The sequence below is a fragment of the Salmo salar genome, chromosome 10 (assembly GCF_965601325.2).
Source record: "Salmo salar chromosome 10, fSalSal1, whole genome shotgun sequence".
Taxonomy (NCBI): domain Eukaryota; kingdom Metazoa; phylum Chordata; class Actinopteri; order Salmoniformes; family Salmonidae; genus Salmo; species Salmo salar.
The window spans coordinates 105,858,705-105,875,850 of NC_138300.1; the positions used below are offsets into that span (position 1 = coordinate 105,858,705).

General features: G+C 42.4%; 1 protein-coding gene across 20 annotated transcripts in view; it reads left to right on the plus strand.

Moving 5' to 3' along the window:
• The window catches only part of LOC106561386 (protein-methionine sulfoxide oxidase mical3a), a 159,862-nt gene that overhangs the window by 111,342 nt on the left and 31,374 nt on the right, over positions 1-17,146 (plus strand). For 10 of the 20 annotated variants that reach the window (XM_045688313.2, XM_045688312.2, XM_045688316.2 and 7 more), the window contains 7 exons: positions 1,142-1,337; positions 1,603-1,862; positions 2,324-2,413; positions 3,076-3,198; positions 3,655-3,717; positions 7,357-7,431; positions 8,877-9,076. In XM_045688313.2, the coding sequence (XP_045544269.1) occupies positions 1,142-1,337; positions 1,603-1,862; positions 2,324-2,413; positions 3,076-3,198; positions 3,655-3,717; positions 7,357-7,431; positions 8,877-9,076 (1,007 nt within the window). The remainder of the gene's footprint in view (positions 1-1,141; positions 1,338-1,602; positions 1,863-2,323; positions 2,414-3,075; positions 3,199-3,654; positions 3,718-7,356; positions 7,432-8,876; positions 9,077-17,146) is intronic. The other 10 variants (XM_045688325.2, XM_082957322.1, XM_082957323.1 and 7 more) reach the window with 8 other exon arrangements.

Genomic DNA, 17,146 nt, shown 5'->3' on the forward strand with positions numbered 1-17,146 from the left:
TCTGTGATACTAGAGTTCTGCATTTTTCAGTTTCACTAATCTGACAAACTGTCACCACTAGCACCATCGCATGAAAACAAATGAAATATCACAGTCGCTGCCTCACCACACCATGCTTTAGTGAGGGTTGCATGTGGTCATTGCTTACAACACATTTTCTGTTGCTAAGTTTCTCTCACCTTATTTTAACCTACATTTATCATTTTAAATAACACATTTTTAATTGTTGCTGTGCCCTATGCAAGTGTATAATCTCATCTCAAATTTAGACTGATTCTACTAGACCAGGAATGGGCAACTTTGATGGGAGTAGGGGCCACAAAAAATCTGAACTCATCATGAGGAAATGCGATCGCTCGCAGGTCTGCGAACCCATATCCATCCTGCAATTCTACACATTTTGCCATGGGGTGGAGAGAGATGTTTGCAGTTTAAGCTAATTTACTGCAATTCAACGCATTGTGCCCTGACTAATGCCATATTAATATGATATCTGAGTGAGAGTTAAAACAAAATAAATGGGGGCCCCCCAGTCAGTAAATTGACAATGTTTACTACAACAGGGTAATGATTTGGGACACTAGTTGCCCATCCCTGTATTAGACTGTCGGTGTCTGTCAGTTTTACGACTTGCTAGAAAGGATGGGAAAAAGGCAAAGTAGTACCAACCTTATATAGTGTATATAATAAATCTATTATATTTGTGAGCCACTGTAGGAAAAACAATGAATGCAATAAATTGGTAGAATGACTGTGTGGTTTTGTCTGTTTGTCCTAGAATCTGAAGAAATGTGTATACAAACATAAAAATGTCTCAAACATGACACACATCAGTTCATACAAAATGAGTGATAATAAATCAGTGCTCAACTATAGTCATGGAAGAAACATAGATGGAAACGTGATTATGGAAAAGATGTGGTTGCTAGAATGTTATACAGTACGTACAGTATACTGGTCCGTGGAAACCTGGAGATAAGAAGCATAGCCCCAGTTTGAATGATACCCAAGCCTGCCTATTGTCTACACCTTGCATGGCTCTTGCACTGCTGTATCCCTCCAGCTCCTCTCCTCAATCATGCTACCCATCTGATTCTTAGAAAGCCTGTCTGTTTTCTCGCCCCTCCACGATCCACCCCAGTCCCAGAGGTCAACGGGCTGCAGGAGCCCAGCCTGCCTAAGCGTCTGCGGGGCACGCCGGAGCGCATCGAGCTGGAGAACTACCGTCTCTCTCTGCAGCGGGAGGAGGATCTGGAGGAGGTGCCCGAGGAGACGCTGGCTGAACACAACTTGAGCAGCGTGCTGGACAAGGACAAACACGCAGAGCTGGGCTCCAGGTAAGACAGAGGGACAGTCAACTCTGCGAGGGCATGGCTAGTGGGAGCATCTGTTGATTCTCACCAATTTAGGCCTATGTATTGTAATGCACACAAACTGTGGCTTTTGTTTAAATGATAATTTAATATTGCATGCTGGTATGTGATGGTTATGGTCAGTGCTTGTAAAGTATTGGATATATACAGTGCCAGTAAGTGTTGGTGTGTGTATATATCCTCTCCTTCCCTGACCGCTTTAACATCTGCCTCTCTTGCACTCCTACAGCAGCTCTGAGTCTGACATGGAGGAGGAAGACCAGGAGGATGAGGACCATGAGGAGGAGCAGCAGGAGCCCCCCAGCCCCTCAGACCTGGGAGGGGTACCCTGGAAAGAGGCTGTGGAGCTCCATGCAAAGCTGAAGACCGACAGCGACCCAGGGGCCGAGGGAGAGGACGGGGCTCAGGCTCAAATTGTTAGAGACCTAAAGGTGGAGGAGAAGGAGGAAGATGATGAAGAGGAGGACGATGAGGAGGAATCGAGTGATGGTAAAATAGTTTAAAAAATCAATAATAATAATAATAATAATGTGACAGTTTAAAGTTTACATTGTGTGTCTACCGTATGTAGTTTATCTACAGGTTCAGTTTTCAGATGTCCTGTTGGAGTGCTGATATTCTGTCATGAGATTTAAAAAAAAATGTTTTTATGATATGTGAGATTTGGAATGTAGCAGGCCTGTCTAGTCACTCAGTCAGTGAGTTCTACAGTAAACTGGGGTAAATGTTTTCCCTATGATGCCCCTATGATGTCTTCCTCATCTCCTCATTTGTATGTGAACATTCTGTCTTCATTTCAACTCTGTGACTATTGGTCCTCTTATCTCACTAAATCTGTTTTTTAGAGAAAAGTATACCTCTTTCACCTGTCACTGTGAAGTCATTGTTTTCCTCATCTTCTCCGTCCTGTCTGTCTGTATGTCGTGGGGCATGTCTCCCCCTACTGGCAGAGGGGGAGTACTGCCCGTGGGAGAGGGAGCTCCAGTCAGGCGTATGGCTGGAGAACCTCAAAGATGAAGAGGATACAGGTACATTTAAAGGTAGCACCACTGCCTGCTGATGGGGTTTGCACACTTAACGACGAGTGAAGGGACCTTCTCATTAATTAACTGTTGTTTTGGGTTTGTTTCTTTTTACCAGGCTTTCTCCTGCAGTGTTGTGTTGGCATGGTTATGTTGGTTATGTTTGAATTGTTGAATTTTGATTGAGAAGGACGGTTATTTTTAATTCTCTGTTTTACATTCTCATGCTGAAATATTACTACCCGTTTTATTCTACCCCTTAACGTTCTTCCTATTAACTTGTTTTCTTGCAACTTTGTTTTTTGTAATAATCCACTTCTACTAAGAACATGTAGTGTCCCTTTTTTAGTCAGTCAACAGTTTTACCATGGTAGAGACTTTGTCTTTCTGATTTATAATATTTTACTGTAAAGCTGCCACTGTTGTTCCAGGACACTAGTGCATGCAGCCTCCATCTCCTTCCTGTGGTAGATCATATTTCAACCGTACTGTCTCCTACTGGTCTAAAATCACCTCTATACCTTCTCTCTCTTATCCCTCTCTTTTCCCATTCTGTCCTGTCTGTTTCCCTTGGTGTTCCTACTCCCATTCCTCAACGACTCTCTCACACTTCATACAATATGGAACTCAAATCCACACACACCAACCATATACGGTCCACCCCCTACACCTCCATACAGCCAGATACCTGCAGATCCAGCAAGTGCTGCAGCCTGTGGATCCTTCAATCATTAAGAATATCAGAGGAGTCTCCGTGCTGTCGGAGGGGCCTCCTGCCTCAGCCTCCCAGCCCTCCTCCACAGGTAACCCAGCCCAGAGGAGCTGATCCCTGGGTACACTTCCCAGGCCGGCCCCTTGCCTCCCTGACTGTGGGTCTCCCGGTTGGGGACCAGTGTGTCTCATCAGACTGGCTACTGCTGTGTGTGTCTGGCCCAGGAGGACCAACCCTCCCACACTAACCAACCTCTTGTCTATAATCATCTGTGGTTTTGATTGTCCTGCTTTCTTTTGTTGAGCATTTATGTTGTGTGTCTGTGTTGTCGTTAAGGGGTCTGGGGTTGTGACCGATGGACAGAGAGACACAGGTTTCACTTGGTCAGATCAAAGGTCACCAATCACACCCCGGGTTCCTTCCTTTATTGATCCCTTTTGTTTATTCTGTCTGTTCATTTGGTTTGGCTTTGTTCTGTTCTGTTGTTTCTTTCCCATGTGTCTGTTCTGTTAATATCCTGTCCCAACCATGTTTGTTTTAAATGTAGCCCCCGCCAACACATCCGCCCGTCATGAGGCTGTGCGAGTCTGGTTGGAGTCGGTGTCTGGAGGTAGTGCAGAGCGATTTATGTGATCATTATATATGATGATCCCTATACCTCGGCTTACAGCTCTATTCTACTCTACCTTCCTTATAGCATGGCAGCACACACAGACACACACTCACAAGCATGCATGCTGGAACTATACAACGCAAGAGACCAACACTTTACGAGTTTTCTCACCACCCACACTCGCTTCCCTGTACGTCAGATCATACTATAAAGTATCGGAGTAGAAGGAGATAAGTTATGGGGGGCTATACACCACACTCACCAGGGCTGTTGCAAGCCTATGGTGGTCTGCCTGGCGTGCATGATGATGTCACTAGATGGGTAATGACTTGTGGAGTTGTCATTTCTCTGGAATCCTTGTTTTCCTCTGATATTAACAGTGGCATGTTTCTGAGGTGGGCTGACTCCTTTTTCAAGCTTTTGGGGTGGTTTTGTTCTTGACAAACACACAAAAAAACATACAAACTTGTAACATACTGTATAGTGTATGGATCTCACAAGGACCATTTTGACAGGAGGGATACTTTTGCTTTTCCACTTCAACATGGATGCCATTAACACCTTGTGGATTTGCAATTTGTTGATGCAAGCGTCCTCTATTTGCATTTTCAGAAATGGATCAGTGCATGTCTGTCTCTAACCCCCAGTCATGTCATGGTAATATTTGCTCTTCTTTTTCTTTGTTTATCTGCAAAGCCTGTTGTGTGCATATATGTAAATGTTATGAACATCTTACCACAAATCTCTTTTTATAATTGTCCCAGAAATGGACTTCTCCTAGGCCTAGTCATATGCTTTTCTCATTCCTGTCTCCATGCTTCATATTCGCCCAAAGGCCTTTTTCTTAAGTGTTTGTTTAGCCTTTCGTTTCTTGCCTGCCCTGAGGTCAGAAAATGAGAGGGTTCAGATTAGACAGATTTGAGGGAGTCTTAGACAGCTCTCTTTGGTTGAACCTAGGGCTGTTACGGTGACCGTATTACTGCCACACCGGCGGTCACGAGTCTTGATGGCAGTCAAATTTCATGTGACTGTTTAGTCACGGTAATTAGGTTTCTCCAAGCTCTGATGCTGCTGATGGTCATTAGTAGCCTACCAAACTTGCTAACTGCCTGGTACTCAGCACTCTATTGTCCCTCAAATCACTCTGACATCAATGCAAATGTTATCGAAAATCTAATCAAACACTTCGTGAGTGCCCATGAGCTCATGTTGTGCAACATTTCTATAGGCTATGCAATTGCGTGAGAAAACAGAGTGATGGCCTCTATTAAAAAGAGTATCCCATCAGCTTTCTATAGGCTAGGCCTACTACATTTATTTCTCAACTTTCCTAATATTAAGAAAATATTAAGTACATTGCTTATCTTTACAACAGGAGTATAGGCTACCTGGCTGGCATGAAAATGAACCACAGGAAACGCATTCTCCATTCACTATTTAAGTGGATAGATGACATGTATTTGGGGTTTTTTCTCGCTGCCCCTGTTTCGAGACGGGTGCATGATAATGGTCCAAATTTCACACACATATTATTTACTATATGTAAAGACAAGATTAAATCAAGAATAGTCTTGATGGGTGACAATATTAGCCTATCACTTGTGAATGATGCCCAGCTTAAGGCATGCTTTTTTTTGCGACTTTATCAAATCATAGACGCACACCTCATGTAGCCTAGCCTATAGGCTTATGTTTTTTGTTAAGGTTTGTATCACAACTAAAGTGGTCTAATTAACTCTTAAAATAAAGCACATTAATCCGCTTTACAAGCGGTGTAGAGCCTAACTGGCATACATACGCAGTGCGTGAGTTTCAAGTTTGGGGAAGATCATTTTCACCATAAAAATTATTTTCACCTTTTATAATAAAAGCATCATGTGCATAATCACATTTTTGTTCACTTTTAAGAATGGTGTTTTCCTGCTGATGTAACATTTGATTATAGCCTACTGCCGTATGCGCATTGCTGCGCTTATAATGTGACAGCCTAATAGTTTATCAACATTTTAAGTTAAACCTTCTCATCTGTTGCGTCAAGCTCATTGCTTCAAACAGGTTTTTTGATGCTAGTGGTTGTATTAATTTGTAATCTATCGCATCCCACAACTGTCCCTGACTATGTTTGGAATATTTATTTCTCGCACAGAATAGAATAGGTCAACTTTTCTACTATGGGGGATAGTAGATTGACATAGGCTAGTGCTTGTGCTGTTCGTTAGGCCTACTCATCTTGTTGGCTGACGAAAAGTAAATGTGGACCGTACTTCCAATATCTTCAAAATGTGCCTTGGAATTGGATAAGGACACACGCAGTTGCGTCTCCGATGTGTCTGTCTTCACTTGTAGCCTGTGAGAAAGACCCGATTACGTGACTGAGAGCCATGTGAGTGAGAGGTGCTTCAGCACGCAGCGGGGAGAAGGGAATTATAATTATTATAATCAGCCCAAGGGCACACTGGCCGCTAAAGGCATGGATTTTTTTTAGGTGGATTGTCTTTTTTGCAACCGGGAAATTCGAGGGATTATCAAGTGCTTGTCAAATTTGTGAATGAGAGACTGAAATGTGTACAGCCATGCAACTTTTTTCAAATCATCATTAGTCGCATCATGCAGCCTTAGAATTTATTAAAAATCAAAACATATAGCCCAATGTTTGTATCACAACTAAAGTTAAATAAATAACTCTAAATTAAGCATATAGGAGCACCTGTTTCTTTGTTAACCGCTCAACACAGAATAGTGTGCTTGGATATTTTTTGAGAAAATATCCTTTCAATTTTATTCAGCTACATTATGTTCAATTGTATTCTTCATATTATAAAATAATGCCACGGAATTGTAACCAAATCTTGTCTGCTAAATTAACTACTGTAGCCCACAGCCATATGGCATAGCCAGGTCAGGACCTAACATAAGTACAACGCAGAGTATGCTATTCTGTTCTTCTGAAATAGACTACATTTTCTTCATATCATGTTTCTTTAGACCTCTCAAATAAATAATGGATTTATTGTGATAGTGTAGGCTATATTTGTCACGGGTGTCGTTGTGTAGAGATGACTAAAACGCAGCGGGAATGTGGATGCTCATCTTTATATTTATTAAATAAAGAGAACACGGAAAAAACTAAGAACGACAGATGACAGTTTCGCAGGCTAAATATAACTAGCAGTGCAAAAAACAACTACCCACAAAAACCCCAGGTGAAAACAAGCTCCTAATATATGACTCCCAATCAGGAACAACGACGTACAGCTATTCCTGATCGGGAGCCACACAGAAAACAAAGAAATAGACAAACCAGAAAACCAGAACCAGAACGTACACTGAAATATAACACCCCTTTAATAACACACACAACCCGAACCATAAGAAACAAATACCCTTCTGCCACGTCCTGACCAAACTACAATACAAATACTCCCTCTGCTGGTCAGGACGTGACAATATTATATGGATTTATTAGACTTTTTAAAATGTAGATATTCCAAAGGTCTGCATCAGTGGCTTGTAGGCTATGCTAAATGTGTTTATGTTAATTAACGGTCAATTACAAAATGTAATGACCGCCACAGCCCTAGTTGAACCAGACTAAAAGCTCAGTTTAACTGTTTCTTCGCTCTCCTGTGCCCTCAGAGACCTGTGAGGATGATGACCCGGAAGCAGAAGTTGGCAGCCATGATTTTGAGCCAGGCACCGAGATGGACCAGGGTATGCAACCAACTTTTTCAACAAATCTACTGTTTAGTTTTCTAATTATTCATTTAATACTAGAGTGAGGTTTTACAGAATGTGTATGAACAAATGTAATTTATGAGCTATGATGACAGCAAGGGTTAGACTGGTGAGGTACATTATCGGGTTCAATTATGTACTTGTTTGTACATTGTTAGGGCAGAGACATGAGCATCTCATCATTATATACAGATCTCTGGTATAAGTGAGAGTTCACCAGGAAGTTACATCACGCTTACCTCTCACCTCACACTACAGATAAAACAATTAGCCAGATATTTCACCGGATGTATAAATTTGAAGCATCTGGTTGGCATTTCCACTCACTACCAAATATGGTGAGGTACACTACCATTCAAAAGTTTGGGGTCACTTATCAATGTCCTTGTTTTTGAAAGAAAAGCACATTTTTTGTCCATTAAAATAACATAACATTTATCAGAAATACAGTGTAGACATTGTTAATGTTGTAAATGACTATTGTAGCTGGAAACAGCAGATTTTTTTAATGGAATATCTACATAGGCGTACAGAGGCCCATTATCAGCAACCATCACTCCTGTGTTCCAATGGCACGTTGTGTTAGCTAATCCAAGTTTATAATTTTAAAAGGCTAATTGATCATTAGAAAACCTTTTTGCAATTATGTTAGCACACCTGAAAACTGTTGTTCTGATTAAAGAAGCAATAAAACTGGCCTCCTTTAGATTAGTTGAGTATCTGGAGCATCACCATTTGTGGGTTTGAGTACAGGCTCAAAATGGCCAGAAACAAAGACCTTTCCTCTGAAACTCGTCAGTCTATTCTTGTTCTGAGAAATGAAGGCTATTCCATGCGAGAAATTGCCAAGAAACTGAAGATCCCGTACAATACCTTCACAGAACAGCACAAACTGGCTCTAACCAGAATAGAAAGAGGAGTGGGAGGCTTCGGTGCACAACTGAGCAAGAGGACAAGTACGTTAGAGTGTCTAGTTTGAGAAACAGACGCCTCACAAGTCCTCAACTGGCAGCTTCTTTAAATAGTACCCGCAAAACACCAGTCTCAACGTCAACAGTGAAGAGGCGACTCTGGGATGCTAGCCTTCTAGGCAGAGTTCCTCTGTCCAGTGTCTGTGTTCTTTTGCGCATCTCAATCTTTTCTTTTATTTGGCCAATCTGAGATATGGCTTTTTCTTTGCAACTCTGCCTAGAAGGCCAGCATCCCGGAGTCGCCTCTTCACTCTTGACGTTGAGACAGGTGTTTTGCGGGTCCATTTTTAATGAAGTTGCCACTGTATTTCTGATCAATTTGATATTTAAATGGACAAGAAATGTGTTTTTTTCTTCAAAAACAAGGACATTTCGAAGTGACCCCAAACTTTTGAACAGTAGTGTACATTATCGAGTTCTAAGATATACTTATTGTCTATATTATTACAGAAGACATTCCCTCCGACGCAGAGGCTGAGGCTCGTCTACACCAGTCAGAGATCAATGAAGCGTTTCCTGAAGAGGCCAAGAAGTCAGAAAGTCAGGGGCTCGCCTCCAGCATTGAACAATCTAGTGTCAGTCCAGTGAAGTTAGTTGGGGAAGTTGTGCTCTTGCCAGTCAAACCACCGACTCCACAGCCTGATTCACAGGTAAGAAATGTTGTAACACTTTACATTAAGTTGCCCCTATTACTCACAATGTAGGAGTTACATAGGCTTTACTATATAATTACACGGTTATTGTGTTGCGGAATCAGTTATTACACAATTGGAACATGGAATGTGTAATTACACATTCACTTGCTGAAGGTAATTCCACATGTGTAACTTGATGATATTACACATTTTCTTGTTCCACTATGTAACGAATGTTTTGTGATTACATGTTTGAAAGTCACCTGTGAATTACAATGTTAACAACTAAAACCAAAATCTGACCTTGTTACATGTTACTACAAGGTGCCACTACCATTGAATCCACATGTAATACCAGATTTTATAAATAGGTTCAGACCTGGTAATAACAATTGTAACAAGGAACACCCTGTCATTAACTACCAGTCATTTTCGATGTGTTTATTTTTATATTATGACCTGGCTCAAAGGCTATACCAAATCAAGTGTAACGTTAGATCAATATAGTTACATAGGATAAACTTGTAATTATCATGTACCTACCCAGGAGCAAGCAACTTAATGTAAAGTGAAACCCAGTAGGGTATAACCTTTATAATTACTATGTAGTTAGGATGTAACAACCTTTGTGGACACTAGGCTAAACAGGAGAAGTTAGGAGACAGGACAACATTAGGTATAAACCTTTTAGTTACATTGTACGTACAATGTTTAATAACCAACCATGTAATTACAATATTGTTACAAGGGATATACACTGAGTGTTGAAACATTAAGAACACCTGCTCTTTCCATGACAGACTGACCAGGTGAATCCAGGTGAAAGCTATGATCTCTTAATTATGTCACTTGTTAAATCCACTTAAATCAGTGTAGATCAGGTATTCCCAAACTGGGGTATGCGCAATGCCGTCGGGGGCACGCCAAATACAAATGTGATTTGCATAAAACATTTTTTTTTTATTCTTCACGTTTTCAAACAGTCCATTTCTATTTTCCAACGGGGCTATACATTGGGGTGAGGTTTTTTTTAATCACTTGAGTAGCCTCGTTTCACTGCCAAAAATAAAATTAAACCATCAAGTGTTCAGCAAAATAACAACACAATGTCAAATACAGGTAAACTAGTCAAATAATTAACATCCAATCACATTAACTGTTACTCTCTCGCGGGAATTCCACTAACGGTCCGTCTGTAGCCAAACGTAGCTGCTGCTCATTCCGTTTGCTCGAAAATTGAAAAATGGTTAAAAAAAGTAAGGCCCGTGTCCATAGAGACACATACCAGCTCTACTGGAACCAGCAGTACTACACCTGCACCTGTCGAAGGCACAAGTTGTTCTGCTTCCATGAGCACATCCAATGCTAGCATCAGTAATCCTACATTTTGTTGTTAGCCCAGCTCGCATGGACACTGACAGTTGTGAATCTGATGCAGTCGAAGATCTACTGCCCCCTTACCCGGGAAAGCACCGAACAACAGACAGGGACGTTGGACCATCGAAGAGGTGAAAATATGATGAGAACTACATTGATTTGGGCTTCACTTAAACTCAGCAAAAAAAGAAATGTCAATTTTTCAGGACCCTGTCTTTCAAAGATAATTCGTAAAACTCCAAATAACTTCACAGATCTTAATTGTAAAGGGTTTAACTTCTATGGGCTACGTGGGCCACCTGCGGGACACAGCCAGTGAAATATCAGGGCGGCAAATTCAAAACAACAAAAGGTCATAATTAAAATTTCTCAAACATACAACTATTTTACACCATTTTAAAGATACACCTCTCCTAAAAACCTGTTTAGGATAGGGGGTAGTATTTTCACGGCCGGATGAAAAAAACGTACCCGATTTAAACTGGTTACTACTCTTGCCCAGAAACGAGAATATGCATATTATGGATAGGAAACACTCTGAAGTTTCTAAAACTGTTTGAATGGTGTCTGTGAGTATAACAGAACTCATATGGCAGGCAAAAACCTGAGAAAATTCCAAGCAGGAAGTGGAAAGTCTGAGAATTGTAGTTCTTCTTTTGATTCTCTATCAAAACTACAGTATCTGTGGGGTTACGTTGCACTTTCTAAGGCTTCCATTGGCTGTCTAAAGCCTTCAGAAAGCAGATTGAGCCTTCTCCTGTCTCTGGGCAGAGTATAGTAGCTCAGTTTCTCAGTGGTCTGCCTGAGGACAAAGGGATTGGATATGCGTGTTCCCACGAGCACGCTGTTTTTTCTTTCCTTCCTTGAATGAATACACTATTGTCCGGTTGGAATATTATCGCAATTTTACGATAAATGCCATAAAAATTGATTTTAAGCAGCGTTTGACATGCTTCTAAGTACGGTAATGGAACATTTTGACTTTTTGTGTCTCGAAATGCGCTCGCGCGTTACCCTTTGGATAGTGACCTTAACGCACAAACAAAACTGAGTTATTTGGACATAAATATGGATTATTTGGAACAAAAATGTCACAAAATCCTTCGTTGTGTTGCAGGGAAGACCAAAATGCAGCGGAGTTGTGGATACTCATATTTTAATTAACAAAAAAAGAGTAAAGCATCCACTTGACAAAACAATAAATGACACCCACAACACTAAACAGTTTTGCAGGCTCACCAACGTAGTGCAAAAACAACTACCCATAAAACCAAGTGACAAACATACTCCTACATATGACTCCCAATCAGGAACAATGATCCCCAGCTGTTCCTGATCAGGAGTCACAAGACCAACACAGAACAATCACACACACACACAAGACTGCCACGTCCTGACCCTAAAACTGCTCCATCTGCTGGTCAGGACGTGACAGTACCCCCCCCTCAAGGTGCAGACCCCGGAATGCACCTAACAACACAAAACACCAACAAACAAAATCCCCAACAAAACCCATAAACAATAACCCCTAAACAATATGGGAGGGAAGGGAGGGTGGCTGCCGTCAACGACAGCACTGTGCTACAACCTCCCTCCCTCCCCAACCCACCTATCCTGGAGGTGGCTCCGGTGCAGGACGTGGACCTTGCTCCACCCTCGGCGTCGCCCACTTCGGTGGCGCCGATGGCTGCGCCAGGCAGACGGGCCCCTCGGGCTGGGCCGGAGGACAGGAGGGCCCCTCGGGCTGGGCCGGAGGACAGGAGGGCCCCTCGGGCTGGGCCGGAGGACAGGAGGGCCCCTCGGGCTGGGCCGGAGGACAGGAGGGCCCCTCGGGCTGGGCCGGAGGACAGGAGGGCCCCTCGGGCTGGGCCGGAGGACAGGAGGGCCCCTCGGGCTGGGCCGGAGGACAGGAGGGCCCCTCGGGCTGGGCCGGAGGACAGGGGGGCCGCTCCGGCAGCTCGGGGCAGTCGGGCCGCTCCGGCAGCTCGGCGCAGTCGGGCCGCTCCGGCGACTGTTGACTGTCGGGCCGCTCCGGCGACTGTTGACTGTCGGGCCGCTCCGACGACTGTTGACTGGCGGGCCGCTCCGACGACTGTTGACTGGTGAGGCTAGGTTTACGCACTTGAAGCCTGGTGCGTGGTGCTGGACGTGCCAGCCTGGAGACACGCACCTCCATGCTAGTGCGTCTAGCGGGAAACACCGGACCGAAAGGGCGCACTGGCGGTCTTGAGCGCAGGGTTGGCATCACCCCTTCCGGCTCGATGCCTACTTCGCCCTGGCACATGCGGGGCGCTGGTACCTTGCCTACCGGCCTGAAAATCCCAGGCCTCACCACAGCCCCAACCCCAAAGCACGGGACCTGTCCAGTCTGCCCTACAAGGGTACGGGGAGCTGGCCTGGGGCTGTAATCTCGCCCCGCCAAATAGCCCTTGTGCCCCCCCCTAAAAAATTCTTGGGGCTGCCTCTCGGGTTCTACCTGCCTCCCAGGCAGGTTGTCACAGTGGACCCGCAACTGCTCCCATGTCCAGTCAATCCTCTCCGTCAACACCTCCAGCGACCAGGAATCCATCACCTCCCGAGCGCGCTGCTTCCAACATTCCTCCCTCACTTGCCTCTGTCCTCTTCTCCGCTGCTTGGTCCTTTGGTGGTGGGTAGTTCTGTCACAAAATCCTTCGTTGTGTTGCAGGGAAGACCAAAATGCAGCGGAGTTGTGGATACTCATATTTTAATTAACAAAAAAAGAGTAAAGCATCCACTTGACAAAACAATAAATGACACCCACATCACGAAACAGTTTTGCAGGCTCACCAACGTAGTGCAAAAACAACTACCCACAAAACCAAGTGACAAACATACTCCTACATATATGACTCCCAATCAGGAACAACGATCCCCAGCTGTTCCTGATCAGGAGTCACAAGACCAACACAGAACAATCACACACACACAAGACTGCCACGTCCTGACCCCAAAACTACTACAACAGCTCCATCTGCTGGTCAGGACGTGACAAAAAACTACATTTCTTGTGGAAGTAGCAGTCCTGGGAGTGTATTCTGACGAAGATCAGCAAAGGTAATACAATATTTCTAATACTAATTCTAAGTTTAGTTTTCCCCGAACTTGGCGGGTGTCAAAATAGCTCGCCGTGATGGCGATAACTTTATAGCTTGCTTTGATGGCTGAGCTATGTACTCAGAATATTTCGAAATGTGCTTTTGGCTTAACCTCTCTAGGCTAGGCGGGACGAATTCGTCCCACCTACGTAACAGCCACTTGCAGCCTGTGGCGCGATTTTCAAAATCTTAAAAATCCTATTACTTCAATTTCTCAAACATATGACTATTTTACAGCCATTTAAAGATAAGACTCTCGTTAATCTAACCACACTGTCCGATTTCAAAAAGGCTTTACAACGAAAGCAAAACATTAGATTATGTCAGCAGAGTACCAAGCCAGAAATAATCAGACACCCATTTTTCAAGCCAGCATATAATGTCACCAAAACCCAGAAGACAGCTAAATGCAGCACTCACCTTTGATGATCTTCATCAGATGACAACCCTAGGACATTATGTTATACAATACATGCATGTTTTGTTCAATCAAGTTCATATTTATATCAAAAACCAGCTTTTTACATTAGCATGTGACGTTCAGAACTAGCATACCTCCCGCAAACTTCCGGGGAATTCGCTAACATTTTACTAAATTACTCACGATAAACGTTCACAAAAAGCATAACAATTATTTTAAGAATTATAGATACAGACCTCCTCTATGCACTCGATATGTCCGATTTTAAAATAGCTTTTTGGTGAAAGCACATTTTGCAATATTCTAAGTACATAGCCCAGGCATCACGGGCTCGCTATTTAGACACCCGGCAAGTTTAGCACTCACCATAATCATATTTACTATTATAAAAATGTCATTACCTTTTGTTGTCTTCGTCAGAATGCACACCCAGGACAGCTACTTCAATAACAAATGTTGGTTTGGTCCAAAATAATCCATCGTTATATCCGAATAGCGGCGTTTTGTTCGTGCGTTCCAGACACTATCCGAAATAGTAAAGAAGTGTCACGCACAAAATAGATGGCATCATGAGGATGGAAAATGATGTGGATATATTGACGCAATTCCTGACAATAAAATTCAAAGTATTCCATTGCCGTACGTCGAAGCATGTCAACCGCTGTTTAAAATCAATTTTTACGTCATTTTTCTCGTAGAAAAGCGATAATATTCCGACAGGGAATCTCCTTTTCGGCAAACAGAGGAAAAAATCCCAAAGGCGGGGGCGGTCGGAGTCACGCGCATAAGCTAGTGTCTCTTGATGGGCCACTTGAGAAAGGCGATAATGTGTTTCAGCCTGGGGCTGGAATGACGACATTCTGTTTTTTCCCGGGCTCTGAGAGCCTATGGAAGACGTGGGAAGTGTCACGTTAGAGCAGAGATCCTTAGTAAATGATAGAGATGGCAAAGAAGTTCCAGAAATGGTCAGACAGGCCACTTCCTGTAAAGGGATCTCTCAGGTTTTGACCTGCCATTTGAGTTCTGTTATACTCACAGACACCATTCAAACAGTTTTAGAAAATTTAGGGTGTTTTCTATCCATATGTAATAAGTAAATGCATATTCTAGTTACTGAGTAGGAGTGGTAACCAGATTAAATCGGGTATGTTTTTTATCCAGCCGTGTCAATGCTGCCCCCTAGCCCTAACAGGTTAAAGCTATTTTAAAATCTGACACAGCGATTGCGTAAAGGAGTTCTGTGTCTATAATTCTTAAAATAATTTATGTATTTTGTCAACGTTTATGATGAGTATTTATGTAAATTCACCGGAAGTTTTTGGTTGGAATACATTTTCTGGACATCACGCGCCAATGTAAAAAGCTGTTTTTGGATATAAATATGAACTTGATTGAACAAAACATACATGTATTGTATAACATAATGTCCTAGGAGTGTCATCTGATGAAGATCATCAAAGGTTAGTGCTTCATTTAGCTGTGTTTTGGGTTTTATTGACATATATGCTTGCTTGGAAAATGGCTGTGTGGTTATTTTGGTCTATGTACTCTCCTAACATAATCTAATGTTTTGCTTTCGCTGTAAAGCCATTTTGAAATCGGACAATGTGGTTAGATTAATGAGAGTCTTATCTTTCAAATGGTGTAAAATAGTTGATTGTTTTAGAAAATTGAATTGTGGTATTTTAGTTTGTTTTTTTTGTCGCACCATGCGATTCCATTGGCTGCTGGCTAGGGGTTCTGCTGTCGGAACGGAACGCCTGTCCACAACAGGTTAATCCAACCACATTGTCCGATTTCAAAAAGGCTTTACGGCGAAAGCATCAAGTTAGATTATGTTAGGACAGTGCCAACACAAGAAAAACCACAGCCATTTTCCAAGCAGGAGAGGGGTCACAAAAACCAGAAATGCAGCTAAAATTAATCACTAACCTTTAATGATCTTCATCAGATGGCACTCATATGACTTCATGTTACACTATACATGTATGTTTTGCTCGATAAAGTTAACATTTATATCCAAAAACCCCATTTTACATTGGCGTGTGATGTTTAGAAAATGTATTGCCTCCAAAATATCCGGTGAATGAGCACATCAGTTTACAAAAATACTCATCATAAACGTTGATAAACTTTACAACAGTTATTGAAAGAAATATAGATGCACTTCTCCTTAATGCAACCGCTGTGTCAGATTTCAAAATAGCTTTACGGCAAAAGCACATTTTTTTATATGCTGTGTACAGAGCTCAGCCATCAAAGCAAGCTATAAAGTTACCCGCCAAGTTCTGGAGTCAAACAAAGTCAGAAATGGTGTTATAAATCTTCACTTACCTTTGCTGATCTTCGTTGGAATGCACTCCCAGGACTCCCACTTCCACAAGAAATGTTTGTTTTGTTCGATAAACTCCATATTTATGTCCAAATACCTCCGTTTTGTTCGCGCGTTCAGTCGAGTTATCCAAATGCGCCATGCTCGCGTATTTTGTTGAGACAAAGTCCAAAAAGTTATACTACAGTTTGTAGAAACATGTCAAACGATATATAGCATCAATCTTTAGGATGTTTTTATCATACGTCTTCAATAATATTCCAACCGGATAAATCCTTTGTCTTCAGAAAGGAAAATTAAATCACCTCCCGCTGACGGCTATGCGCATGAATGATCTAATGGCATTCAGCCAGACACCTGGATGAAATGACTGCGATTCCCTTCCAGGTCACAGTAGAAGCCTGTAACAACGTTCTAAAGTCTGTTGACATCTAGTGGAAGCCTTAGGAACTGCAAAATTACCCCTAAATCACTGTAGTTTGAATAGGGAATCAATTTAAAAAACTACAAGCCTCAGATTTTCAACTTCCTGGTTGGATTTTTCTCAGGGTTTTGCCTGCCATATGAGTTCTGTTATACTCACAGACATCATTCAAACAGTTTTAGAAACTTCAGAGTGTTTTCTATCCAAATCTACTAATAATATGCATATCCTACCTTCTAGGTCTGAGTAGCAGGCAGTTTAATTTAGGCACGCCTTTCATCCGGACGTCAAAATACTGCCCCCTATCCTAGAGAAGTTAATCCAGCCACCATGTCAGATTTCAAAAAGGCTTTACGGCAAAAGCAAACCATGCGATTATCTGAGGACAGCACCCCGCATACAAATATTGTTCAAC